At 40.6% G+C, this 27,814-nt stretch overlaps 1 protein-coding gene across 1 annotated transcript in view; it reads right to left on the reverse strand.

Annotated features, from left to right (window-relative positions):
- LOC111018925 (Rab3 GTPase-activating protein catalytic protein) overlaps positions 1 to 27,814 on the reverse strand; it is a 45,128-nt gene that overhangs the window by 5,856 nt on the left and 11,458 nt on the right. The window contains exons 14-19 of the mRNA XM_022295183.2: positions 27,084 to 27,173; positions 26,898 to 26,971; positions 25,658 to 25,844; positions 25,430 to 25,501; positions 24,359 to 24,398; positions 6,384 to 6,664 (exon numbers count right to left, since the gene is read on the reverse strand). Of these exons, the coding sequence (XP_022150875.1) occupies positions 6,384 to 6,664; positions 24,359 to 24,398; positions 25,430 to 25,501; positions 25,658 to 25,844; positions 26,898 to 26,971; positions 27,084 to 27,173 (744 nt within the window). The remainder of the gene's footprint in view (positions 1 to 6,383; positions 6,665 to 24,358; positions 24,399 to 25,429; positions 25,502 to 25,657; positions 25,845 to 26,897; positions 26,972 to 27,083; positions 27,174 to 27,814) is intronic.

Below are 27,814 nucleotides of genomic sequence, written 5' to 3' on the forward strand. Positions count from 1 at the left end.
TTTTCTTATCTCTTGGCAAATCTACTATCTCCCATGTACAATTCTGTGTTAGAGCATTCATCTCATCTATAACAGCTAGTTTCCAATTTGGATCATTTAGGGCTTCTTGTATGTTCCTTGGAATAAACAAGTTTGTTATCCTAGATGTAAAAGCTTTATGACTACTTGACAATTTTTTATAAGAGATATAGTTTGCAAGAGGATATTTAGTGCAAGTTCGAGTTCCTTTTCTTAAGGCTATAGGGACATCAAGATCAGAAACAACAGATGAGACATTTTCAATATTCGGAGTAACAAGGGTGGAAGATGGATTACCTGGAGTTTCAAGATCATCCCTCAGAGTTGCAGATTGGATTTGTGATGAGTCAGCTATCCGGTCCTCATTTGTTTGATTGAGTTTTCTTCTAGTATAAAACTTAAACCCAGGATTTGGATCAATTTGATCATTTTGTAGTAATTCTCCCCCTGAGTGAGAATCTTCTACACTTGGCATTGAAGGACTAGTAACGTTGGGACTTATAACATTAGGAAGGGGGGCAGGTATATCCACAGGTATATCCCAAAAATTATCATCATTTTCCTCTAAATTTAGTTTCTCCCCCTGAATATAATTTTGGGTAAAAAAGGGTTGATTTTCCAAAAAGGACACATCCATACTTACATAAAGTTTTCGTGTTTGAGGATCAAAACATTTGTACCCTTTTTTCGAAAATCGTAGCCCATAAAAACGCATTTAATGGCCCTCTGATCTAATTTTGACCGAAAATGGCTAGGAATGTGCACATAAGTAGTGCACCCAAAAACTTTCTTAGGTAAATCAGAGTTCAAACGAGTTGTTGGAAAATTTTCTTTCAAAAGATCAAGAGGAGTTTTAAACTTCAAAACTTTAGTGGGCATCCGATTTATTAGGTAGGCAGCCGTGAGGACTGCTTCCCCCCATAAGTACTTAGGAACATTCATAGAAAACATTATGGCTCGAGCGACCTCCAATAAATGCCTATTTTTTCGTTCAGCAATACCATTTTGTTGAGGAGTATCTCGACAAGTAGAGTGATGAACAATGCCTTTAATTTTCAAAAACTCACTCAAATATTCATTGAAATATTCAGTTCCATTGTCAGAATGCAGAATACTAATTTTAGTTTGAAATTGGGTTTCAATCATATTGTAAAAAACTTTGAAAATATCCTTCACATCGGATTTGTTTGTCAATAAATAAACCCAAGACAAGCGAGTATGATCATCAATAAAAGTTACAAACCATCGTCTACCACTATGAGTTAAAACTTTAGAAGGACCCCAAACATCACTATGAATTAAATAGAATGGTTTGGAGGACTTGTAAGGTTTTGGCAAATATGTAGATCGATGGTGTTTTGCAAAGATGCAATTTTCACAATGAAATTGAGAACAATCAATCCCTTTAAACAAATTTGGGAATATGTATTTGAGATAGAAGAAACTAGGATGTCCTAGCCTAAAATGCCAAAGCATAATTTGTTCTTTAACAGAGAGAGAACTATTACTACTAAAGCACTGAGTTATTTTATTACTACCAGAAGGCTCATCAAAGTAGTAGAGGCCATCCAGCATCCTAGCACATCCAAACGTCTTCCCCGAGGACTGATCCTGAAAGACATAGTGAGATGCATAGAAAGTAACAAGACAGTTAGAATCTTTAGAGAGTTTACTAACTGATAGAAGATTGCAAGCTAATTTAGGAACATGAAGAACCGGTTGAAGAGTAATATTTTCGGTTAATTTAATGGTTCCCTTGCCTGCAATAGAAGAGAAACTACCATCGGCAATCCTAATTTTTTCATTGCAATATGTAGGAGAATATGATTCAAATATCTTAGAAGAGCTAGTCATATGGTCAGAAGCTCTAGAATCAATAATCCATGGAGATGAGCCAAAACAAGAAAGTGCTCTAGGGTAATTACCTGTTTGCGACAAGGATATACAAAGATTACCAAATGACAAATTCGTCTCTAGCTGTTGTGATAGATGCTCTCTATTAAAAGGATTTGATTCAACACTATTTGTGTAAACTTGCTCCTTTTCTGCTAGACTTTGAGTCATTTCAACGCTTTCTTCAACCATGATAGTACTTTAACTGAAGCAAACTAGACCACAAACTGATATTAGAGAGGAGATAATCAAATAACCAAGAAAGCCAAATCAAAAAAAATAGGCGAACTAGGTGAACCGAACCAAACCAAACCAGACGAACCAAACTGATCTGGGAGAACTAAGCAAACCAAGCAGATCTGAGTGAACCAAGCCGAACCGAATCAAATGAACCGGACCGGATAAGACGAACCAATAAAACCGATCTAGGGTTTGTAAGGCTCCCACAACCCACGAAATAGTGAGGCAGCAGACGGCAATTGCAGATGTATGACTCACGATCCACGCCTTAGAAGCAAATCTGTGAAGTAGCAGCGGATGGCGGCAGCTCCGACAGCAGCAAACGGCGATGCACAGCCGATCAACGACGAACGGAACAGCAGCAAGCAGTGGCGGAACAGATGGGTGAGGCTCGTACAGCAGAGACGGCAACGATCTCGACGGCCCCAAACGACGACCTTCGAATCAACAGAGCCCAAAAAACTCCTCGACAAACCCGTGAAGGTCCCCCCGAACGACGACCTTCGAACGACACCACTGCCGAAGAAGACGAATGCCGGAATAGTGGTCTACCGTGCCGGAAGTAGGATGTGCCGTTCTTGGATAACAGTAGCTAGGGTTCCGGCAACGGCAATGACGGCGGCTAGGGTTTAAAGGTAGGGATGGTGACTAGGGTTTCTAAAGATATTAGGGTTTATTTTGGCTCTGATACCAACTTAGTTTTGATGGAATAAAATTATTTGTATTCCAATATATATTGAAGTAAGAAATACATAGCCTTCTTATATAGGAGAAAGGCTCAACACATAAAAGGAATGTAAATAAGGATAGAATAATAATTAATATTTACACCTAATTACAATTAATATTCGCAAATAAACCAACAAAAGATTTGTCCATGAGGCTGTAAGTTTTGGCCATAAACCAGAATTTTGAATTTCCAGTAAAAAATCAACCAAGGATCTACATACTGTGGGATGCATTAACCCAAACTATAATGATTATTGAAATATAAAAGATAGAGTAACTACAATAACTCCCAAATAGTTTTGATGCAAATAAAGAAGACAAAAATTGTATTATTGAAGATCGACCAAATAGGAGCACAAGGCTCTATTTATAAAAGAGGGCAACGGCCAGACTTAAACTAGCCATTAAGTAGACTAGCCTTTAGGCTTTAGTTACAAGAACTAATGGGAGGTCTTTACATCAAATTTTGAGGTACTCGGACACTACCCTCTCTTGAGTATTCTTACTCAAGCCTAAGCCACACTAAATAATTCCCGACTTTCATCCCTTCCCCCTCACTCTATTTATACAAATCCTCTACTAACCAATTTCTTAACTAATTACCAACATATTCTTACTATTTGTTGAGTTATGAGTTTTTTCTTGTAACTCAAATTTAAATTCAGTTTTTTTCTTTTAAGTTTTTTTCTTTAATTGTTAGATTTAATTTTCAGTTTTTTATCTTTTAAGTTTCACTTTTATAAATGGTAAGTTTCTCCATTTTAATTTTGGTTTAAGTTATGTATTTTGTACACCTATATAAAGGTGAACTTCCATGAGAAGTTTGTATCACCAACATTTGTACTTTCATTTGTTTATTCACAATTTTGTATCACTTTAATTAGAAGTTGATTTTTCCTTCCATTGATTTCTACTCTCTCACATTTCATATTTCCTCATTGTTCATCAAACATCGAGAATTTTACTATTGCTTCCGCATTATTTTTATCACTTTCTTTTTTTCAACACTATTCTATTAATATCCCTAATTACCCAAAGACATTCCTATCATCTTTATTGTCTTTTTTTCTTCCTATTGCAATGGGTCTTTCTCCTAAATAGACCTTATTGCACATATTAATATATAGCAAAATATTTTTATTCTCACAAAATTAAGAGTTTGTGTATGCATAAAGGCAGGCAAACTTAGCAATACTACCATGAAATTACAGCTTCCCGCTTTCCACAACCCACATGCACAAATTCAGTTGATTTTATTATAAGCAATTATTATTATTCAACATCAAATTACTTATATTCGGTGAACGTACCCTTATTAGTCTTAGTAGTTATAATTCATGTGATAGAGAAATCATTGTTGAAGACTCAAGCGCTAGCGGTTTTGATGTTTTCTTTGAAGATTGTTTAACTTCTCTATTCAATGAGGTTGATAATAAAAGAAAACTCTTGTTTAATTACCAAAGATGGCTAGTTATTTGGCAAATGTACAAAGACCCCTAATCATTTTCATAAAGAGATCTATCATATTATTTCAAGTGAGCATTACTCTTGTTCCTATCAAGCACAAGACAAAACTTAGCTTCTATTTCCAAGAGGACAATTTGTTCTTAACTAAGTTTCACTTGCACCTTCGGGTGTTAGCGCAGTGGCAAGAGGTTTGGGTGTTAGACACCCAAGATCCAAGTTCGAACCCTCCTGTGTCCAGAACTCCAAAAAAAAAAAACTAAGTTTCACTTCTTTTCCGAGGATTTGGTTTGCTAATGTGTTGTCAAGCTTTTTTTAGGCTAGATTTTTCTCTGGTTCTGGTTAGTTTGTTGGTGTTTTGGCTCGTTTTATGGTTTGGTTCTTTTTCGGGGTCCATTTTTTTGGCCTTTTTTTTCTTCAGATGATAGTCAGTTCTTGCTTTTCTCCTTTTGAATGTTGTATCCTTGAACACTTTGTATTTTTTCATCAATCAATAAAAAGTTGTTTCTTGTTTAAAAAAAACAAAAGTACATATACAAACCAATAATAGTACTTGAATGAACCATTCTCCAACTGAAATCAAATCAACGGCTATGCTAAATTTTCCAATGTTGGCCTGCCCTAAACCTTCAGAAGCTGCTTTGAACTTACCCTTCATTAAACTTGGTTCTAGACCAATTACTAACTGTACAATTCGTGTGCAATTTGGATGCAGCTGCTAACACCTAAAACATAGCTTTTATTTTTACCAGTGTTTTGGAGGCGCAAGGCGCACCTCAAGGCGACAAGTCCTTTGATCGCCTTGAGGCGAGAGGTTATAAAAAGGCGACGCCCGACTGAAGCGAGGCGTACTTAATAAAATAATAAATAAATATTATCTATAGTAATTTTAGTAAAAAATAAAATACTCTAGATGCAAATATTTGTACAACCATTTAATGTGCAAATAAAGTTTAACTTAAATAATTAAGAAAATTAAAAACTTAAGTTCAAATATTTAAGAAAAATTAAAAATATAAATTCTAAAAAAAAAATTAGTAGACAGTGGTTAAATAGAAAGATATAAAAACATTTGAATTTAAATTAAACCATGCATTAAAGTAGGGAGTGCTTATTGTCATTGGGAAGTGTCGCCACCATATGGCAATTTTATTGCAGGTGTGTATTTTCTAGCACTAGCACTTGTTTAGTGTGGCTTGGAAATATAAAAAAAGAAAAGGAGAGCGGCTTGGAAATGTAAAAAAAGAAAAGGAGAGAAGAACTGAAGCGACATGATTTCAATTCGCAGGTTTTTCAAATTTCTCTTCGATTCTTCTCCATTATTCTCCAACTTCTTCCTTGATTCTTCTTTTTCTCCAACTCTTCTTCTTTGTCTTCTACTGTTCTATTGTTCTATTGTTTGGTTCTTTTCTTTCTTAAATTTTAATTCTTCTATTGTTTGGTTCTTTTCTCAATTAAAGAATTGACGAAGAAGAATTGGATAATTGAAGAAGAATTGAAGCAAACATAGGAAAAATCGAAGAGAAAAATCTAAAAACTTATAATTCAAGGACGAAAGTGGTGGTCACAACGAAGGAAAAAGTCTTTCGAGTGTGGGTATTTTGATTTTTGGCTGTGGTTATTCGGTTTTCAGGGTTGCTTTTCGTGGGTTTTTAACATAAAAAGAAAAAAAAAAAGCAACGTGAAACGCCTCGCTTCAACAAGGCACTCGCCTCGTCTTAAGGCGAGGGCGCGCCCAGGCACAGGGAGGCACACCAAGGTGAGCGCCCGGTTGAAGGCGCTCTCCTTAGCACCATTTAAGGCGCTCCCAGGCGAAATCGCCTCGCCTCTCGCCTGAGGCGCTCGCCTGGGTGCGCCTCGAAAACACTGATTTTTACTAATTCCTTGGTTGTCATAACTCATAAATCCTTAGAAACTTGAAAGTAACTTTTAAAAAACTTGATTGTTTCCATTGTACTATAATAATCTATTTCTCCCCAACCACAATCTATCGCAATTCAGAAAGCAAAAAAGTTGATTTACATATCTAACAAATATACCTTTTCCCCTTCTCTATTTGGATCAAGCAGGGACTTCTGTTCAGAAACAGGCAAGGCAGGTGCGTCATTCCATAGTTGTCGCCATAAATTTCCATGCTCAGACATTCTTTTTGAAAGATGTCCTCGAGGAGGCCAATTTTCTTTTGAAGTTTCCGTTGCCGAGCCATTGGGTAAACCCTCGTCCTTGGAATCAGGATCCTTCTCCCAATCTCCAGGTGAATGCCACCGAATAAAATCTTCAAAGACACCATCTGGATTTGCTGCTTTAAATGCTGACATGTCTGTTTAAAATATCAAATGTTATTAACTAGACTATTGCAGTTACGCAACACTATAGAGAATCATATATTTGATGCATGACAATAAAAAAGTTACTAAATCAACAATATAATTGGCCTTTTGATCTCCTCACTCCAATGTCTCGTCTTGTAGTATTGTCCATAGAGACTAAGTATGAAAAACAATCCGAATGAAGATCAATTGAAATAAGAGCAGTAAATATCAGGATTCCGTTCATAAATATAACATTTACTGAAATTGCAATCCTGAGTACTGCATACTCCTATAATATCTATCTTAAGATAGGTTGAGGGATGAGATCACCTTGATTTGGTAGCGGTCTAAAATGAAAAAAAAATAAATTATATATTGGTCACACCATTATATATATATATATATATAATGGTGTGACCACTATAGAAGCCTTATAGGAAAATATTGGGTCGGGTCAGGTTGGGTTGACCATCCAATTCAAACCCAACAGTTCCTATATATGGCCAACCTGAAAATTTGGGTTGGTCCCAAAACTCGTGAACACCCCTATTAATTTATATTGGCCTTTTCACCAATTTTTTTTTTAACAAGAAACGAACTTTTCATTGATATAATGAAAAGGAACAGAAAATTGTTCAGAGATACAAACCCTCAAAGGAGTGAGAATGTAAACAAACAATAAACAACATAAACAAAAATTAAGGGGGAGTTACAAAAGCCTCCCAGTTTGAACAAATCATACTTGAGGAATAATCAACAAATAAATTAGAAAGAGCACACCATTTTTTTTTTTTGAAAAGGAAGAAAAAAGTTCAAGAATACAAGCTCCCAAAGGAAGTGAAAAAAGAAAAAGAAAAAACAAACAGCACAAAGAAAACAAAAACCAATAAAAATATGAGAACTGAAGCCCAAGAACAGATGCTGAACACTGAATACGGGAAAGCTCGCCAATACAAAGGACAGACTGCTGAGGAGGAAACCAAAACCATCACTTAACACATCGCCAAAAGAGAAGAAATTGAAACCTCTCCCCACCAAGAGAAGACACAAAAGCGAAAGAAACTCAACCCTCAAAAACCTGATGCCCATAAGCCTACCTAATCAGTGATTGGATCTAGGGTAAGGCCAACATCTTCAAAAATTTTAAAAACCTTTGATTTTCTGCCCAAGAAGCTTTTTCGACTACCAAAGTCTGCTTCGGAGAAGGAGAAAGAATGGAATCTATTTTTGCAGAAGAGTGATTATCCTCTGCAAAAAGTAAATTAAATTCCTCTCGTAGGGAAACCTCTGATAAATCTTTATTAACAACCGCTTCCTTCTCAAAATACTCTACTGGTTCTTCACTACTAACACTAACATTGAAATCTCATCATCAGACAAAACATTATCCTTGATAAGAAGATTGGCCTGCTCACTTGTATAATTGATGATACCATGGCTGAGAGGTGAAACGTCCTTCTGGTACCCTCCTCTTTCCTTTGCTTGCCTCGAAGAGTCATTCTTTTTCCTCGAATAAAAAAATGGCCGGGGGAGGTGGTGGGAATAATAGTCCTAGGCGGCAGTAAATCTGGGTCAAGAGTCGGGCTACTATCAATCTGGTCGTCAGTTGTCTTGGCTTCCTTAGCACCTTCTAAAGTTTGAGGATCAATTCTCAATTCGTTTCTTTGAGCAGACAAAAGTTTCGGCGAAATTTTAACCAAAATAGGTAGAACATTTGGGCCGCCCTCTACATTTTCAAACCAACTTCATATTTAGAGTATCTTTGTCAAATGAAAATCCTTGAGAAGGCTCTTCATATGTGACAACAACAAATGAAGTCGTCGAATATCTATCACATTTGAAGATCTTGCAACCAACATCTTACTGGAGATCAAACTCTATTTTTTCTCAACACTCTCAACCTCCCTCACACGAACTACAATGCTGCCAAACTTTGTGTTGATTTTAACTGATGCTGGTAAGAATCCACACGAGTTCTCTTCCACCTGAATCAAGGCTTCTGCACAATCCGAAAGATTTAAGGTTTTGTAGGAGATCCTCTTTAAACTGCCAAGTTGAGCTCCAATTTCTTCAAAGTATTGCTTATTTCAAAGATTTAAAGGTAAATCACAAATCTTTACCCAATCTCCAAAGCATTTCACCACTTCCTTCTTGCTATGGTCTTCAAAGCTACATCTCTCTAGCTTCAAATGGAACTCTCCTACCTTTTGCCACAAGCCATTAGCCCACTTTGAGTTCAACAATCTATCGTCCTCAAACCTTAAAAGCGCTTTATCAGCCAAAAACGGGTTAATCTGACAGTCCTGAGAGAACTTTTCTTTTAAGTGCCAAAGCTATATCCTTCTAGCTGTCTAAGGCATAAAATTTCGTGATGACCATCATATTGTCCCAATCAATCTCCAAGACATCAGAATCCTTCCTAACCCAAAATTGCTTTAGAGGACCTGTAGAAGAGATCCCCCGTATTCTCCATCAAAAAAGTGTCAACCCTACCTTGGAAGGCATCCTTACCTTTTAGGGTTTCAGAGTGAGAACGAACCAAACAAACCTTCAGCATATCCCAAAAGGCTAACCAACTTGTTTCCTTGGTCCCGAAGAAATAACAAGATTTCTTCTTCCCCCAGTTGAAGGTCAAACCATGCATTCAATGCTGCTTCTTCGGTTAGCTCTGAATTTCCTCAATCTGCAAGTACCGAATTCAATTCTTTCATGTGCAAAGAAGTATTCATGCACAGGTAATTGCAGTAATTCAACCAACCGATTTTCAAACCAAGATAAATGGCCAAATTCCAAAGGCAACACCTCCCTACGACATATCTTCGATATTAAAGCACTCATCTTCAACCCAAATGCAGAAAAGCCTATTCTCAACACAGCAACGGTTGATTTTCATGTAAAGACCCAAAAAAAACACAAAAAACTGCACTGTGGCGGTGGCGGAACCCTAGGCGTTGGACCGTTGTCGGCGACGGCAGACGGCGGAGAGAAAGGATGGCGAACCCTAGACGGCGGCGGCTGAACCCTAGGAAGCGACGGAAGAGCGCTACGGCGGACGGCGGAGGCTAAGTTGAAAACATCAACCGAAGCTTTTCTTTTCCCCTAAAAAATCCTTTGATTCCTTTCAAACCAAATGTCGGACAGCAAAACTTTAACTCCATTGCACCAAAGAAGACCCGCCTTTTGTGCAAGCCTAGGACCAATTAACAAAGAGTGAATAGCCTTTGAAACATCAAAGTCAAAAGCCCAAGAGACCTCAAAGATCTCGAAGAATAGTTCCAACAAGTAAAATATGAACAATGGAAGAATATATGTTGCTGGAACTCACAAGAACTGCCGCACAATGAACAAATGGAGGGATAAAGAACCATTGAAGGGTTCTTTTCCTGTAGGACATCAGTCGTACTAACTTTGCCATAAAGAAGGATCCATACTAGGACATTAACTTTCTTTGGACTTTTTGTTTTCCATGACGCATCAAAAAAATCCTTTGGCAATGAGGTAGAATTTTGTTGCCTACATAAAGAGGCTACCGAAAAGGCCCCTAAGGGTTCCAAGGACCAGCACCTTCTATCAACATCATCACTGACCGAGACTGAACTAAGTAAGGTTATCTGTAAGGCATCTTCCTCACAAAATATGATATTCAGCCAGAACAAACAGCCCAAAGGCTTACAAGGTGCCCAACAGTTCGAGAGGGTTGGGAGCTCTCCTACCAAGGACACACCTTACAAAAGACAACATACCATAACAAGGTGAACACAAAAGCCTAAATAGTACCATACAACGTACCCACATACAAAAGTCCTTCCCTTTTGACCTCCCTTATGGTGAATTTACCCCTTTACCCTTCCTAGTGTAGGTATTTACCATGGGAGGTCTCACATTAACCCTGGGGAGAAAGACACCTTGTCCTCAAGGTGGAAGTGAGGGAATTGACGACGGATGGTAGTAACGCTCTCCCAAGTCACTTCGTGTTCTGGAGGGTCACGCCATTGAATGAGGATCTCCCATTCATCAGTGTCGGGGCTCTTGTGCAGGCCTAGCACATCAACAGGCTTGCCACCCACTCAAAATTTTCGGAAAGAGCTAGCGGGTGCTACTGGACAGTGTGGTCGAGGCCTATGGTGTTCTTCAATTGGGACACATGGAAGACCGGGTGAATCATCGTTTCTGGTGGAAGGTCAAGTTTGTATGCCATAGGGCCCACACGAGACAGTATGGCGTAGGGACCAAAATACTTCGGGGTCAGTTTTTCACAACGTCATTTCGCCAAGGAGAGCTGGCGGTATGGGCAGGATACACCTGGTCCCCTTCGGTGAACTTGACTTCTCGCCGGTGTTTATCAGCGAATTTCTACATACGGGCCTGTGCATTACCGAGGTGAACCTTCAAGCAGTTGAGGGCTTGGTCACAATCGGCCATAAGGATTTGTTGCGCTCGCAAGTTGAGCATTTTTCAACATACGCCTTTACGTCATTTTTCATGCTCGACTAGTAAAGTTTGCTGGTCAGCCTCTTATAAGTCCGCAGGAATCCGAAGTGGCCTCCAAAAACTGAGTCATGATATGTATGGAGAATAGTGGGAATAAGAATAGAATCTATGGTTAACACTAACCTGCCTTAGTATAATAGCTTACCCTGGCTGACCGAAAAATTTTGGAACACTGTCCTCATCGGTCTCCAACTGTTGAATGATCCGTACATAATTTGGGTCCTTGGCCATCTCGGCTTTGATCACTTCAATATCAAACAGAGGTAGGGTTATGAGGGTGGCCAACTACACCATGGGGGGCATGAGGGAGAGGGCATCTGCCGCCTTATTCTCGAGACTTGGTCGGTACTGAATTTCAAAATCGTACCCAAGCAATTTAGCAACCCATCACTGGTATTCTGGGGGAGTAACGCGCTGCTCCAGCAAGTACTTGAGCGCCTGTTGGTCGGTTCGGACTAGAAATCTCTACCCCAATAGGTACAGCTATCACCATTGAACTGCCAATACAATAGCCATGAGTTCCAGCTCATAGACAGACTCCAGTTGGGCTTGAGTTGATAGTGTTTGGCTGAAAAAGGCAATTGGGCAGTTGTGTTGAGACAAAACGGCACCTAAACAAGAACCGGAAGCATCGGTCTCGACCACGAAAGGGGTGTGAAAGTCTAGCAATGCCAACACCAGGATGGTTACCATAGCGTTCTTTAGGCAGTTGAATGCTTCGATGGCCTGGGTTGACCAAACGAACGCATCCTTCTTGAGGAGCTGTGTGAGGGGGCAGCAATTGCCTCGTAGTTGGCCACGAACCGACGGTAATACCCTGTGAGGTCCAGGAAGCCCCTCAATTCTTTAAGATTGGACGGAATGGGCCATTGGATCATAGCCCGAACTTTCTTCGGGTCGGCCTCTACCCCCGGGCTGAGATCCAATGGTGGAGGTACTCGATTTGGTCCCGAGCGAACTGACACTTCTTCATATTGGCATAGAGCGAGTGGTCCTTCAAGATGTTGAAAACCACTCCTAAGTGTTTGGGGTGTCTGCAAATCAGGGCTTTAGAATATCATAAGAGAAAACAAGTACAAACTTACGAAGAAAAGGTCGAAATATCCAGTTCATTAGAGCTTGAAAAGTAGTTGGTGCGTTAGTGAGTCCGAATAGCATAACAAGGAACTCATAGTGACCCTCATGGGTCCCTATTTTCTCAACATCTCCCATGATGACCTGGATCTGATGGTAATCGGCCGTGAGGTCGATCTTGGAATAAATTTGTGATCCATGGAGTTTGTCCAGCAATTCTTCTACCACAGGGACCGGAAATTTGTCAGGTATGGTTTCGTTGTTTAGGGCACGGTAATCCACGCAAAACTACCAACTACCGTCCTTCTTTTTCACCAACAACACCGAGATCGAGTAGGGGCTGATACTAGGTCGGATAATTCCTGCAGTAAGCATCTCACTCACCAAACGTTCAATTTCTGTTTTCTGAAGGATACCGGTAAGGGCGTACGTGTTAGGCCCCCAATAGTTAATACTTACCATAGGAAGGGTAAAAGGGGAATTATACTAGGGAACAAATGATGTAGGGGAATGTTAGGGGTAACGGTTTTGTTAGTGGCCCCAGTAGTGTTTTGGGTGAGTGCGTACTGGTAGAAAAAGGACGAGTAGGGGGAAGAGGGGATCAGTCGAGTTTTGAGTGCCAAAAGGTTGTGAGGGAGAGAACACCCACCCTCTCGAATAGGTGGGTCAGTTGTGTAACGCCTAAGGGCAGTTCTTGTGAATTTTAATACCAAAAGTGAAGTTTATCCTCACAAATTGGTATCAGAGCAGCTCGATACCGGGATAAGAAACTCGAAGATGACCGTGAAGGAACTTGAATCCAGATGTGAAACAACCGAGAAGGAAATCGTCGACCTCAAGGTGGTGGTCGCGACCCTGTGTGGTAAGATGGATGAATAGCAGAAGACGACGGACCGAATCCAAGCGATGTTGGAAGGATTCATAGCAGATGTCACCGGCGGAAATACCTCTTCGATGTTGCAGCTGGGGGAGTCTTCGTTACAAAAAGAGAAGCAAGCGGTTGAACCAACAAGGGTCATCCAGATACAGGAGCAAGGATACGACCGCAATAAGTTCAAGAAGGTGGAGATGCCCATCTTCATGGGCCCGGATCCAGATTCGTGGCTATTCCGCGCTGAAAGGTATTTCGAAATCCACAAGCTTACTGAAGAAGAAAAGCATATCGTATCTGTGATAAGCTTTGACGGTGTGGCTTTGGCTTGGTATCGTTACCATGAGAAGCGGAATCGGTTCACTAGTTGGGAAAACCTGCGGAGCCGTTTGTTGATGCGATTCCGGAAGGCCAAGGAGAAACATCAATGCGCGCGGGTACTCGCGATTAAGTAAGAAGGAACCATCGCCGATTACATCGATACGTTCGAAGCCCTGTCAGCACCTCTTCCCCATCTCACTGATGAAGTCTTAGAGTGTGCATTCTTGAATGGCCTCGACCCCGTGGTACGGGTGGAAGTCTTGGCGACAGAGCCCATTGGCCTGGAACAAATCATGAAACGAGCTCAGTTAGTAGAGGACATAGCCACCGCAGTTCAAGAGGCAGGGGAAGGAGCCTGGGACCGAAATACGAAGGGTGCAGCAATGGGGTGAAATCGACAGCCAAAACGGGTGAGACTACCCCAACCCGAACGGTTACCCTGGCCAGTAAGTCCAACGCTACCCCGGTGACTTCGCCCCTAGCAACGGCCAAGCGGGAAACCGCCTACAAAAGGTTAACAGAAGAGGAATACAAGAAACGAAAAGAGTGCGGACTCTGCTTCAAATGTGAGGAGAGGTACACTGTGGGGCACAAGTGCAAGAACCAACAGTTGCGAGTTATTGTGGTACACAATGATGAAGAGTTAGAACCAGAGGAGGACGAACCACTCAGAGAAGGCGACGATCGATCTGAGGAAAAAGGAAAAGTCGTTATGTGTCGCTTGAACACGATCGTGGGCTTAAAAACTCCGGGAATGATTAAAATATGGGGAGTATTGCTAGGCCGGGAGGTTGTAGTTCTGCTAGACTATGGTGCGACACACAACTTCGTCTCACAAAAACTGGTTAGTGACTTAAACATTCCTCAATCCGATACTTATAATTATGGCATCATTGCTGGGACAGGTGCGGCTGTAAAAGGGCAAGGGATATGCTGTGGCATAGTGCTTGAACTTCCGAAGATCACAGTGGTGGAAGACTTTTTGACTATAGAATTGAACGACCTTGATGTGATCTTAGGGATGAAATGTGCAATCAATGGGAAAAATGGAAACCGATTGGCCCGCCTTAACCATGTCGTTCACAAGGGGAGACAAAAGGATTGTTCTGTGCAGGGACCCTACTCTGGCACGTTTGGAGGTATCTCTTAAGCGGCTAACCAAGTCGTGGCAAGACACCGATGAAGGGTACTTCGTGGAACTACGGGCTATCACAGCCCATGGAACAGGGCAGATGACAGACTTGGAGGTAAGGGACCCTCACTTGTCGCCTGAAGTTTGGAGGTATCTCAATGTAAGACCTTATCGATATGCCCATGTGCAGAAGGCTGAGATCGAGAAGATGATCGGAGAGATGATCCAAAAGAGGTTGATACAGCCAAGTGTAAGTCCTTACTCTAGTCCTGTCATTCTAGTGAAAAAGAAAGATGGAAGTTGGTGTTTCTGTGTCGACTACAGGGCCCTAAACAATGCCACCGTATCGGATAAATTCCCAATCCCAGTGATAGATGAGCTTTTGGATGAACTCCATGGTTCTCGCATATATTCCAAGATTGACTTGAAATCAGGCTATCATCAAATACGTATGGCATCGGAGGATGTCCAAAAAACAGCGTTTAGAACGCATGAAGGCCATTATGAATTCTTGGTGATGCCTTTTGGGTTAACCAACGCACCGGCCACCTGCCAAGCATTGATGAACCAAGTCTTCAAGCCATTTCTTCGTAAGTTCGTTCTGTTGTTCTTCGACGACATACTAATCTATAGCCCCGATTTAAATTCTCATATCACTCACTTAACAGTGGTGTTTAATCTGCTACGTGACCATTCTTTGTATGCCAACTTCAAGAAGTGCAGTTTTGCTCAAGAAAAGGTGGAATATCTGGGACATTGGGTCTCTGCGGAAGGTGTGGAGGCGGACCCTGAGAAGATCAGAGCTATGCTCCAGTGGCCTATACCAACGAACTTGCAAGAACTGAGGGGATTCTTAGGCTTAACGGGGTACTATCGTAAGTTTGTAGTAAACTATGGTAGCCTGGCCACCCCCCTTACCCAACTCCTGAAGAAAGATGAGTTTGCTTGGAATGAATTAGCCACTGAGGCTTTCCAAAAGCTTAAAACGGCTATGGTGACACTGCCTGTGCTCGCCCTACCCGACTTCAGCGTACCGTTTGTCATGGAAACTGATGCCTCGGGGACAGGGTTAGGAGCTGTCTTAATGCAAGAGCGACATCCCATTGCCTATTTCAGCCACACCCTATCACGACAAGGGCAATTCAAATCAGTTTATGAAAGGGAGTTGATAACCGTTACCCCTAACATTCCCCTACATCATTTGTTCCCTAGTATAATTCCCCTTTTACCCTTCCTATGGTAAGTATTAACTATTGGGGGCCTAACAGTACGTTCACTGGGGAATGACCGACGATGGTGGAAGGCCACCAGGTTTGTTAAAAATGGACTGATATTCGTCCAATAAAAGCTCTACCAAACAGGTAATGACCTGCGGTGGGGTGGCTGAGGGTTCAGCATCAGTAGCGGTTTCTCCGATAAAGGCCCTGAATTCGATCAAGAACCCTTGGTGATGTGCCCCCAGCTTCAAGCCATCCTTTTGAATGAGACTTCTGCCTTGGTGAGCGTGGAATCCCCTCGTAGCACTACTCGAGCTCCTCCTTTGTGGAACGTCATGGTCAACACCCCCCAATCCACCTCCATAGATCCCAACGTGCGCAGCCATTGCATCCCCAAGACAACATCTTACCTCCCAGCTCCAAGGGCAAAAAGTTTTCAACCACTGGTATCTCGAGAAGTTTGAGAACAACCCCCTTGCACACTCCCTTACCCTTGACTGCCACTCCGGTACCCATCACGACTCCATAGTTGGAAGTCACAATCGTCACATACTGAAGGGTCTCAATCACCTTCTAAGAAAGAAAATTGTGGGTAGCCCCCCAGTCGATCAGCACCACCACCGATGACTCCTTGATCTTCCCCTTCAGCTTCATCGTACCCGAGATGACCCCACTACGGTGTTGAGTGAAAGTTCCACCACTTCTCCAACTTCTTCCATCGCCTGAACTTCGTCTTCCTTCTCTTCTAGGGTTACATCTTATTCTTCATCTGTGCGCCATTAAAACCCTCAGTTCTCGATTCTTACACTTGTGACCCACTGTGTACTTTTCATCACAATGGAAACAAAGTCCTTTTTCCTTGCGTGCAGGGTTCTCTGTCTCAAAAAGTTTTTTGACACATGTGTCTTGTCTAGCTGTAAGAGTCGTAGGTTGCGGCGTCGTGGGAAACGTGGAAGGTTTCCCTTCTATGGTTACTGTACGGATGGCAAGAATTAGGCTAGTGGGCTTAATTGCCGTTTTTGACTAGATTGGGAAGTGGGACTAACGTTGCCTTCCTGGACCGCTGAGTTGCAATCCTCGATTAACTGGGTCGTCCTCATGACACGGTCCAACCCTGCTTCTTCTCTGCTCAATATTTTGGCCCAAATCAAGGGGTGCAAGCCGTTTGTGAATGTCCCTTCCAGAACATCGTCCGGTAAACCTCGCACCGCTGCTGCCATCTCTTCGAACAGTCGCTAGTACTCCACCACCATCCACTCCTACTTTATGGCGAGGAATCGTGCACATAGGCTACCTTCTTGCGATGGTTGGAATCTCACAAACGGTCGGATTTTAAGGTCCTGCCAATTTGTGAATTCTTATTCTCGTGTTTCCTAACGGTACGGTACCATGATAACGCTGCTTCTTCGAAGCTTATCACCGCCACGATCACCTTCTCCGAATCCGACAACCAGTGTATCTGAAAGTATCTATCAGCTCTAGACAGCCACCCATTCGGGTCATCGCCGGAAAATACTTGCATCTCTACTTTCTTGAACTTGCTGCGGTCGTACTGACCCTCATCCCCCTTATCTCCCATGTTCTTAAATCTGTTGGTCTCATCTTCCCCTTCCTAGAACTTCCTCTTCAGTTGGGACATTTCTCCTACAACCAACCACGTCCCCTTAGCCTTAGAGGCCTCGAACTCCGACACCAACATGGCTACTACTTTGCCCTGTTCTTCCAGTTGGTGCATAATCCTTTTCAAGTTTTCCTTAATACTCTCCACTTCTTTTTCATTGCTCTCGAAGCGTTCCTCCACCTTCTTCTGGGTCATTTTGGATAGTTTCCACAGGATGGATGGCTCTAATACCAATTTGTAAGGTATCTTCCTCACAAAATATGATATTCAGCAAGAAAAAACAGCCTAAAGTACTCAAAAAAACTTTCCACATTCTTGATCCACTCAGGAAAGCCTTCGATATCTAATCTGCCATCAAACGGAGGGAGATCGACCTTCATCTTGTACTCACTGGGCTCGCGGGGTTGATAGGGATTGTACTGCTGTTGTCGCCGGCCATCCCAAGGTGGCATATCCTCCTCATCACTAGATGAATCTACAGGGAATTGCCGTCGACGAGGGCAGTGATCATACTGATGACGAGCACGCTGTTCTTACTGTCTTTCTTGATAAGGTGGAAGGGCATAGTATGGTTCTTGATGGCTAGAAGGGGTTCTGGGATAAGGTTCTTGGTTTGGATTATAGGCCATTTCAGAATGTTGACGAAGAGTAGGATGGGTTTCTTTGAGAGGAACAGGATCTTTAAGCATTCTTGGCAGTTGCTGTTGTGTTTCACAGCCCATAGCAATCCCCCTATTCTTGAACCTCCTTGTCATTCTTCTTTCTTGGTTGTTCTTGTTGTACTTGCAAGCCATCAATCTTGTCTACCAAAACGTTCAAGATTTGTTTGATCTCAACCACATTCCGTTGTAAATTTTCAACAGCTCCTTCAACCATCAGAAAGCGAATGGTTGATGACCGTGGAGAGAGAGCGGTAGTTGGTTCCGCTTCTTTGTCACCGAGTGAAGAATCTCCACCTACCGGAGCATTCTTTCTTCCCGCCATTGACAAATACCCAAGGACGTTGGTTGCTCTGATACCAAATTGGTGTAATAGAATTTGAGAGGAAACTAGATTTGTATTGAAGCGTAGGAAAAGATACAAATGGCCAACTATTTATAGGAATAATCCAAGGGATAGGGGAAAAGCTAACAACTTAACTATCTAACTAACTAATTTACCCAAGGCTAACTAAAGTAGTTATTGATAGGTACATCACAAAGGCTTACAAGGTGCCCAACCATTCAAGAGGGTTGGGAGCTCTCCTACCAAGGACACACCTTACAAAAGACAAAACATACCATAACAAGCTGAACACAAAAACCTAAATAGTACCCATACAAAAGTCCTCCCCTTTGACATCCCCAATGGTGAATTTACCCCGTTACCTGATAGGAATCACCCTTAGGGTAGTAAAGGGATATTATTAGAGTATCGAGGGTACCTTAGTAATTAGATAGGAAAGTGGTTAGGGAGTGTTGTTATAAATAGAATGGAGGTGCAAGGATGAAGGTATCCAATGGAGTGAGTATGGTTTAGGCTTGAGTAAGAATACTCAAGAGAAGAGGGGAGGGTCCAAGTACCTCAAATTACTTGGTAGTTCTAGTATTTCTTGTTTGGGTCCTAACAATGGTGTCAGAGCAGTTCGTTTCTGGCCATGGAGGTTGATGATGAGAAATCATCCCTACTTGAAGAGTTGCACCGAATCTTTAAGAACATGGATGAAAAGTTAGAATCCATGATGAATATAATGGACAAGGGGTGCAAAGCCATACGTGAAGCGTTTGAATCTCCATTGAAAAACAGAGAGGAAGATGCTCGAGTGGGAACAAAAGTACAGATTACACCCGTGAAAATTATTCCAGAAATACCACATAGAGATTGGAAGAAGAATCGTGGTATGAGAAATGATGATCGAACGTTACCTGGATCAATCATACGAAGAAAAAAAAAGGTCAGATCGTTCAAGAAAGTGTACTTGTACTTGCGAAAGAATGCCTGCAAAAGGAAGAAGAGAGAACGAACTGATCGGCTGCGATTGAAGGAAGGTCACTGGAATTCGAAGATCGAGCATGAGAAGACTTGGACGACGTCAGATGAGGGAAAGACTAGAGTTCCGAAGAAAAATCGAGGACCATTATCGATTTTATGGCGGAAGGTGATGAATCGAAGGAGAGGAAGATGCTGTAGAAGACGAGGCCTCAACGGTCGCAAAGCTCGGGAGAAGGCGGATTATCATGAAGAAGAGGGTAAGAAAGCAAGAAATATGGCCGACGGAGTCCATCGCCGACGACAATTGCGGATGTGGTCGGAGAAGGAGACGTGGTGGAGGCATCGATGGAAGCTTCGTGAAATGCCAGAAAGTGTTACATGGGTCGGATCACAGTACGGGTCACGAAAAAAGGAGGCAGGAGGATCCCTAATTACGTGGATGCTAAAATTGGAGAGGATTCTAGAAGAAAGTGGGATCAAGGGGTTGAAAATGATGGAGTATTTGGGCTACGTGGGTCGGATCTGAATGCAGATGCAGCTATTGAGGCCCATTTATTTATAAAGGCCAAAATAGTGGATTTGGCAAATGGGTTTTGGGCCGAGGTGTCATTGGTTCTAAACCCGGAAATTAAATCGAATGGGCCACAACCTACCCGCATACGAGACGTAGCCCTAGCCGCCACACTTTACTATTTTCATCCACGCCCAATGTACGACGACGTTCCACCACCGACGACACCCAGTCACTGTTTTCCTCCGCCGTCGCTCTACCCACCGACCATCAGCCATCGCCTGCTCCGATCGGCACCCATGGCATCTGCACTACGCCGATCTGTCATCGACGACAGCCGGCCACACACCACCACCGATCGCCAGCCACCGCAGCCCCCGACTGTCAGATACCGTGCACCGGTGGAGATGTCACTGCCGCTGCCACCATCTTCCTTAGCCCGCATCGCCAAAGCTTCAACTGCCGGCGTCCCCACACATCGACATACCACCAGCGCTTCATCATAGTAGCCGCGGAACCAACTAGGGATTTCTTTTGCAGTTTTTTGTTGAAGGCTGAATCCCAATTTTTGTGGTTGAAAAAAAAAAAAAAAAAAAAGTTTTTGTTTAGCCACACCTTGAGGACAAGGTGTGTTTTAAGGGGCGGGTAATGATAGGAATCACCCTTAGGGTAATAAAGGGATATTATTAGAGTATCGAGGGTACCTTAGTAATTAGATAGGAAAGTGGTTAGGGAGTGTTGTTATAAATAGAATGGAGGTGCAAGGATGAAGGTATCCAATGGAGTGAGTATGGTTTAGGCTTGAGTAAGAATACTCAAGAGAGGAGGGGAGGGTCCAAGTACCTCAAATTACTTGGTAGTTCTAGTATTTCTTCTTAGTGTAGGTATTTACTATGGGAGGTCTCACATTATCAAGGCTGAAAACTCCTCAAACTCGCTTTAGGATACATCATTAACTTACTTAAAGAAACAGGTTTACTTGGTTGCAAGGTTGCTGAAACTCCTGTTGAACCAAATTTAAAATTACAAATTGCAAAAGATGATGAAGTTAAAAGATAAGGAGAAATATCAAAAACTTGTGAGTAGACTCATTTATTTGTCTCACACCTCCTGATATTGCCTTTTTTGTAAGTGTAGTAAGCCAATTCATGCACCCTCCTGGTTCAATTCATTTTCATGCCGTTCACAAGATCCTAAAATATCTGAAAGGAACTCTGGGCAAAGGTATACTATTTAGAAAACAAGTTCCAATATTCTTTTCAAGAACCACATCTGGATAGAGGACAAGCCTCTCTTGGTCAGATTTATCCTTGTCCCCTTCAGGTTCAGTTGCTGATTTTTGGGATCCACAGACGTTTGGTCAGATTTCCAAAAATTTATCGTTTATCCTTGTCCCCTTCAGGTTCAGTTGCTGATTTTTGGGATCCACAGACGTCTTGGAAAATTACTTCTCGTCGGGCTTTGAAGGATGATGAGATCGAGGAATATATTTCTCTACTGCCACTTCTAAATATATATTCCCACGTAAATGGAGCAGATAGAAGGATTTGGTCCTTGGATAATTCAGGTGAATTCACACTGGCTTCCCTCTGTAAGTTTTCCTCAAATGCTCCTATGCCTCAAGATTTATTTAAAGCTATTTGGAAGACCAAAAGTCCAAAGAAATCAGAGTTTTTTCACTTGGATTCTCTTGTTTGGAAGAGTTAACACAGCAGAGGTATTACAAAAGAAGTTGTCTGGTCATGTTCTCCTGCCCTCAATTTGCCCACTCTACCATTCCAATGAAGAGAGCTTGGTTCACATTCTTTTCCTTTGCCCTTTTGCTCGTCAATGTTGAGATCTTCTCTTTGAAGTTTTTAAATTATCGTGGGTCTTTGGAAACATTGATGCTGATAATATCTTTCAGATCCTCGTAGTAGGCTGGACCAACATCCAGCCCGATCTTGGTTGGCCTTTCACCCCTAGCCACAAGTCATCCCCGTATTTTGCCACATACGTGGGTTCGGTCCTCCAAGGCCTGTTAGAGCTCTCTTCAACCTGCTCATGGCTCGTAAGACCATGTATGGGGGCTGACGCCTGCCCGGCTCCCTCAAAAGGAACTACCTACCCCCGAAAGAATACATGACGAAGTCAACTACCCCTCACTACAACATAGTTTCTACGACATTACATGGTAGTTGGTACTCCCGGAACGGTCCGGGCCTTCCTCTATTCGCTTTGCTCATAGCGGACCGGGACTCCTATTATTGCTTTTGGGTTCTTTCCCCAGCCAGTCGCCCCTGTGTGGGAGGGGTCAAGCTTGGAGACTTCGATTCCAAAACCTAATAAACCGAGTGAGAAACGGCTATGCTCTCTTTGCGTCTGCTACTAGATATGCTTCTGGCTTTGCCATTTCTATTCATTCTTATAGAATTTTGAGTCCTTTCTCTTTTAGATCTTGGATCATGGCCATTCCTTCAATACTTCTGGCTCTCGGGAGTCTTTTTGTAGGATACTTGGCGGTAGTTCGATCCTTTTGATTTTGCTCTTCATAGTAAACTGATGGGGGATGCGAAGCAATAGGTCGAATGCTTCTTCTCGGGCCAAGCTTTAATCCTAAAGCCAACCTTCATCGGCTTAACGCTACAAAGGCATTACTCTACGAGCTGTGGTATGAAAGGAATCTCAGAATTTTTGAAGACAAGAGGCAATCTCCGGAGATGCGTTTCAATATAGCTAAGTTCAAAGTTTCTCAATGGTGTTCCTTATCTTCTATTTTTAAAAGTTACACCCCTAGCTTGATATGCTCTAATTGGGGAGCCTGTATTGTACCTTTTTAATTTTTGTTTTTTCATTTCTCACTCTTTCGAGAATTTGTATTTTTGAACATTTTGTTCCTTTTCATTATTTCAATGAGAAGTTAGTATCTTGTTAAAAAAAAAAAAAAAAAACATGATCATTTGCAAGTTGAAGTTTATACTGGACTGGTAGTGATATAGACAGACACACTACATCTAGTTACTGTTCATTTGTTGGAGGTAACTTAATTACCTAGTGAAGCAAAAAACAAAATGTAGTAGCAAGAAGTAGTGTTGAAGCAGAGTTTAGAGCTTTAGCTCATGGTATTTGTGAAGGTATATGGATTAAAAGGCTACTTGAGGAATTGAAGTTTACTCAAATACTTTTTCGTGTCTATTCATGTTTACTCTTTCCTTTTCTATATAGGAATTCATAGTTTCCTTTATTATGTGTAATTAGGAGTTTATGTTTTTACCAACTTAAGGATGAACAAACCACCACTCAACCCAAAAGCTTAAGCTGATAGGTTGGGTAAATTTAATTCGTTTATATGGATTCTAACACTCCCCCTCACTTGTGGGCTTGGAAAACAACATCAAGACCCAACAAGTGGAAATCATAATAAATGGGGAGGAAACGACAATGCAGGGGTTCGAATATAAGACCTCCCGCTCTGATAGCAATTTAAGAAGGAACAAACCACCACTCAACCCAAAAGCTTAAGCTGATGGGTTGGGTAAATTTAATTCGTTTATATGGATTCTAACAGTCTCCTTGTTAAGGAAAGTTTCTCACCCTGTTTAAAGGTGACTAGAGTTTTATTTGGAATAAGAAAAGCAATTTTATTTTTCTTCTAAAGTTGACGGTATATTATTCAAGAAAGATAATCATCTTTGAGTTGAAGTTTATACTAATGCAAATTGGCAAGAAGTACTACGGATAGAAGATCTTCTGGTTACTATTCTTTTGTTAGAGGGAATTTAGTTACATGGTGAAGTAAAAGACAAAATGAAGTAGCCAAGACCAGTGTTGAGGTTGAGCCTTAGCACATGGAATTTGGGTAGAATATGGATCAAAAAGTAAACTAGAATAATTAAAATTTTATCAAAAGACACGTATACAAGTTTACTGCAACAATAAGGTTGTTTTTGGTTATCGCTATATCTCATAATCCAGTTCTACATGATACGACAAAGCATGTGAAGTTGGCAAGCAATTTATAAAGGAGAAGATTGATATTAGTATAATATCTCTCATATCTTCCAATAACAGAATAGACGGCATATATGCTAACAGAAGGTCTTTAAAAAAGACAATTTGACAACCTAATTAAGCTGACTATGGAAGAAATCTTTAAATTAGCTTAAGGAGAGTGTTGGATTTCTTTTAATATTCATTGTAAATATTAGTTTTCCATATTTATGTTAATATTTATGGAAGACATCTTTAAATCAGCTTAAGGGGAGTGTTGGATTTCTTTTAATATTCATTGTAAATATTAGTTTTCCATAGTTATGTGTTAATTTTTCTCTTTTTTTTTCATTCTTTTTTGTTTGAAGACCTTTGTATTTGATTCAATTGATAGAAGAAATATAACAATTTTATTTCTTTCTCAAAATTCTAGTGAAATCTTATTAACATATAACTCCATTGGGATTTTTTCCCAAGATTTCTGTTAATGATCATGACAAAAGAAAACCATTAGAAGTTATCACCTGAAGACAGGATATCTTTCTCCAACTGTGCAGAAAAATCCTGTCACAAAATACAACTATAATTTGGTTAAGAATCCTCGAAAATAACACAAGTAAACTAATGTAAAATAAATAACAGATTAAGGCATTACTGTGGTTGAAAATAAAGTTTTGGTGCATAACAGTGTAAAAATTCATCATACGGAAATATGTACAAAAACATTTCATCAAGTAATGACAGTCGCAGAAAAAACTTTGCTGATGTAAAACCAACATCTTTGAAAATGGATCACTGACAATTTAGACATAGTATTTCAAATTAAGATCAGTTTAGGAGTTTAGGAGTTTACTATCTTAAAGTTAATCTTGAATTTTCTTCTGCCAAAACTATTTAATAGCTCTGGACTGCAATGTAATATTTATTACATCTGCAGTTCACTCTCCTCAGGCAGCATATGAGCCTTTCTCCTCATGGCCCATGGGTGTGTTCTCTGTAAACAACATGGCGAGTCCTTGGGGCACATCTTCATTTCTTGCAATTTCTCTTCCATGTTAGGTGATTCTCTCTGAACCTCATTTGGATGGCTTACGGTCCTCCCGACAGACATAGACTCCGTCCTATCCTCTGCTCTCGGCCATCCATTTACTAACGAAGCTAAAGCACTCTGGATGCATTTCATTCAGGCCATGCTTTGGTCCATGTGGCTGGAAAGAAACCGTAGGATCTTCCAAGGAAAAGAGGCATCTACCACCAGCCTTTTTGAATCCATAGTGTCATTGGTTGTATCATGGTGCAAATGTTCTCCTACTTTTCAACACTATAGTTTTGTCTCTCTTTTAACCAATTGAAGACTTTTTTTGTAACTCCTTTGGTTTGGGATGTTCTTCTCCTTTTGAATATCTTTCACATTTCACATTTCATTTCTTTAATGAAATACTCTCTTTCAAAAGAAGAAGAAGAAGAAGAGAAAAAAAAAAGCCTCTCCTCAGTGATGCCAATCACGCCAATGTTATACACAGAGATGTCATCTTTAAAATTTATGAGGAAAAAACGTATGATGCATTAGCTAAAATCTTGTAAGTAGCACTCACAAATGAATCACCAAAGGCCTCCACAGCTTGGAGCCTTTCTTCATGCATGTCCTCCGTCATAAGTGGTGCATTCTGCAATAACAAAATTAAAAATATAAAACAACTAATTATTTATTCAACCTGGGTGGAAGATAAGATTTCAGAGTGGGTGTAACAAATATACATATGTACATACATGTGTATATATATATGTATGAATCGAAGATTCGAAATAGAAGCTCGGAAAACCTGTGTGAATGGAGCATGCATGCTTTGGTATGAATTGAGAAGCATCATGGTTCCTACCATGCCTGCTGAACCTCGTCTCATTGAATCTGGAGACTTTTGATCAGTAATTGATATCACATCTTCAGACTTAGTACTATATCTGAACAGATTTGCTTTTGATTCAGATTCATCCTCTGAAGACAAATGGCTGCATAGTTTGCCAAAAAAGAATAAAAAGTTTGCTTTAACTTAAACTACATTTCCAAGAATTCATGTAGATAATGTAACAGATTAGCTGGACGACCTAACCAATAACGTCATAAACTCTCATCCCTCTCTCTATTCAACTCTGACAGTATCAATTACAATTTACAATCCTAAATATTTGGAAGAGCAAGAGGTTGTTAATGAAGATTTACTAGAGGTTTCCCTAGCAAAGGAATTTAATTTACTTTTTTTAGAGGATAAATTACATTCTTCTGCAAAAATGGATTTCATTCCTTCTCCTCCTCGGGAGGAGACTTTGGTAGTCGAAAAAGCTTCTTGCACAAATAATCAAAGTTTTTTAAAATTTTTTGAAGATGTTGGCTTTACCCTAGTTCCTTTTTTGAAGATGTTGGCTTTACCCTAGTTCCAATCACTGAATAGGTAGGATTTTATTGTGGGCAACGGATTTTTGGTTGGTTCTGCTTTGTAGTTGTTTTGTGGTCGCTTTTGTGTCTTCTCTTGGTGGAGGGAGGTTTCAGTTTCTTTTCTTCTAGCGATCAGCTTGTGTTAAGTAATGGTTTTGTTTCCTCCTCAGCAATCTGTCCCTTTGAATTGGCAAACTTTTTCGTTATCAATGTTCAGCATCTGTTCTTGGGTTTCAAATCTCACATTGTTCGTGTGTTTTTGATTTCTGTGTTCTGTTTGTTTTTCTTTTTCTTTTTTCTTTTTCTTTCTTCGCTTCCTTTGGGAGCCTGTATCCTTGAACTTTTTCCTTCCTTTTCATATTATCAATGAAAAAGTTTGTTTCTTGTTCAAAAAAAATTACAATCCTAAATATTATTCCATGTAACCCTCAACATCGATTTAGAACCTTCCATACATTGTAACTGCACGTTTAACTGTCTAGTGCATTAGTGTGCCGGTAATAAATGAAAGATGAGGGCAGGAAAGGGTATAATTTTAAAATTTTCAACAAAAACACATCTAGATTTTTAGAAAAATAGTATATATTTTTCAATTAAGTAAAACAAAGAACTCTCACTTCTTATTTCACCTGTCACATTTCCCATCAAAAGTTTCACCAGGCGTCTGCATAATGGAGAAGTCCTCGGAAACCAGACTATCTTCCTGCCAGTACAGTAACTTCAATATTTCTTCCAAGTCAACTACAGGAGCAACTTGAATAGTATAGAAAGTTGATGGCATTGAAATAACAATAAGCAAAAATCAATATTGTGACCTCATCACGAGGAGAATCAGGATCCTGGCTCCCAAGACAATCCTGAAACTCCTCACTAGACTGATGCTTCTTCTCAATGCATATAGCCAGCTGCAGAGCCAACAAAAAATCTGACATTAGTTTCCCTTTTTTTTTATGTAGTGACAGCAGCTTCCATGTACAACATGCACCAATTTGAAGACAAGGAGAGGTGGGGACTCCTCCGTTGTACCAATACAAAGGATCACTCCAATGTACAAGTATACCCCCACAAGAGCCCAAGAGCCAATCCCATCCAAGACCATGCATGTATGGCCAACTTAGTGTTCTATAATTTTTTTTCTTCTTTTAACAAGAAACAACTTTTCATTGACATATGAAAAGGAAAAAAATTCAAGGATACAAACTCCCAAGTGAGTGAAATAAAAAAGAAACAATACGAACAAAGAGAAGTTCAACAAGCAGCATTACAACTAAAGATAAGAAAAAAGAATAATATAGGCCAAGGACCACAACAGGATCAAAAAGAGATAAAGGTACCCCAGCTTAGTATTTTATAATTACAAATTAGGATGCACTTGAGGGGATGCCGAAAAATAGTCCGAACAGATAACAAAATAAGTTATGGAATGATCAAAAGTTCTTATCAAAGTTTAGTTCCTTTTAAATCAACTAATTTTTTTTAGAAGTTCAATTTTACAGCTATTTTTAGTTCTATTATAAGTCTTGAGCACCTTGAAATCCTGATTGTA

This window comes from Momordica charantia, assembly GCF_013281855.1.
Source record: "Momordica charantia cultivar OHB3-1 chromosome 3 unlocalized genomic scaffold, Mcharantia_2.0 BLBB01000003.1, whole genome shotgun sequence".
Classification (NCBI taxonomy): Eukaryota; Viridiplantae; Streptophyta; class Magnoliopsida; order Cucurbitales; family Cucurbitaceae; genus Momordica; species Momordica charantia.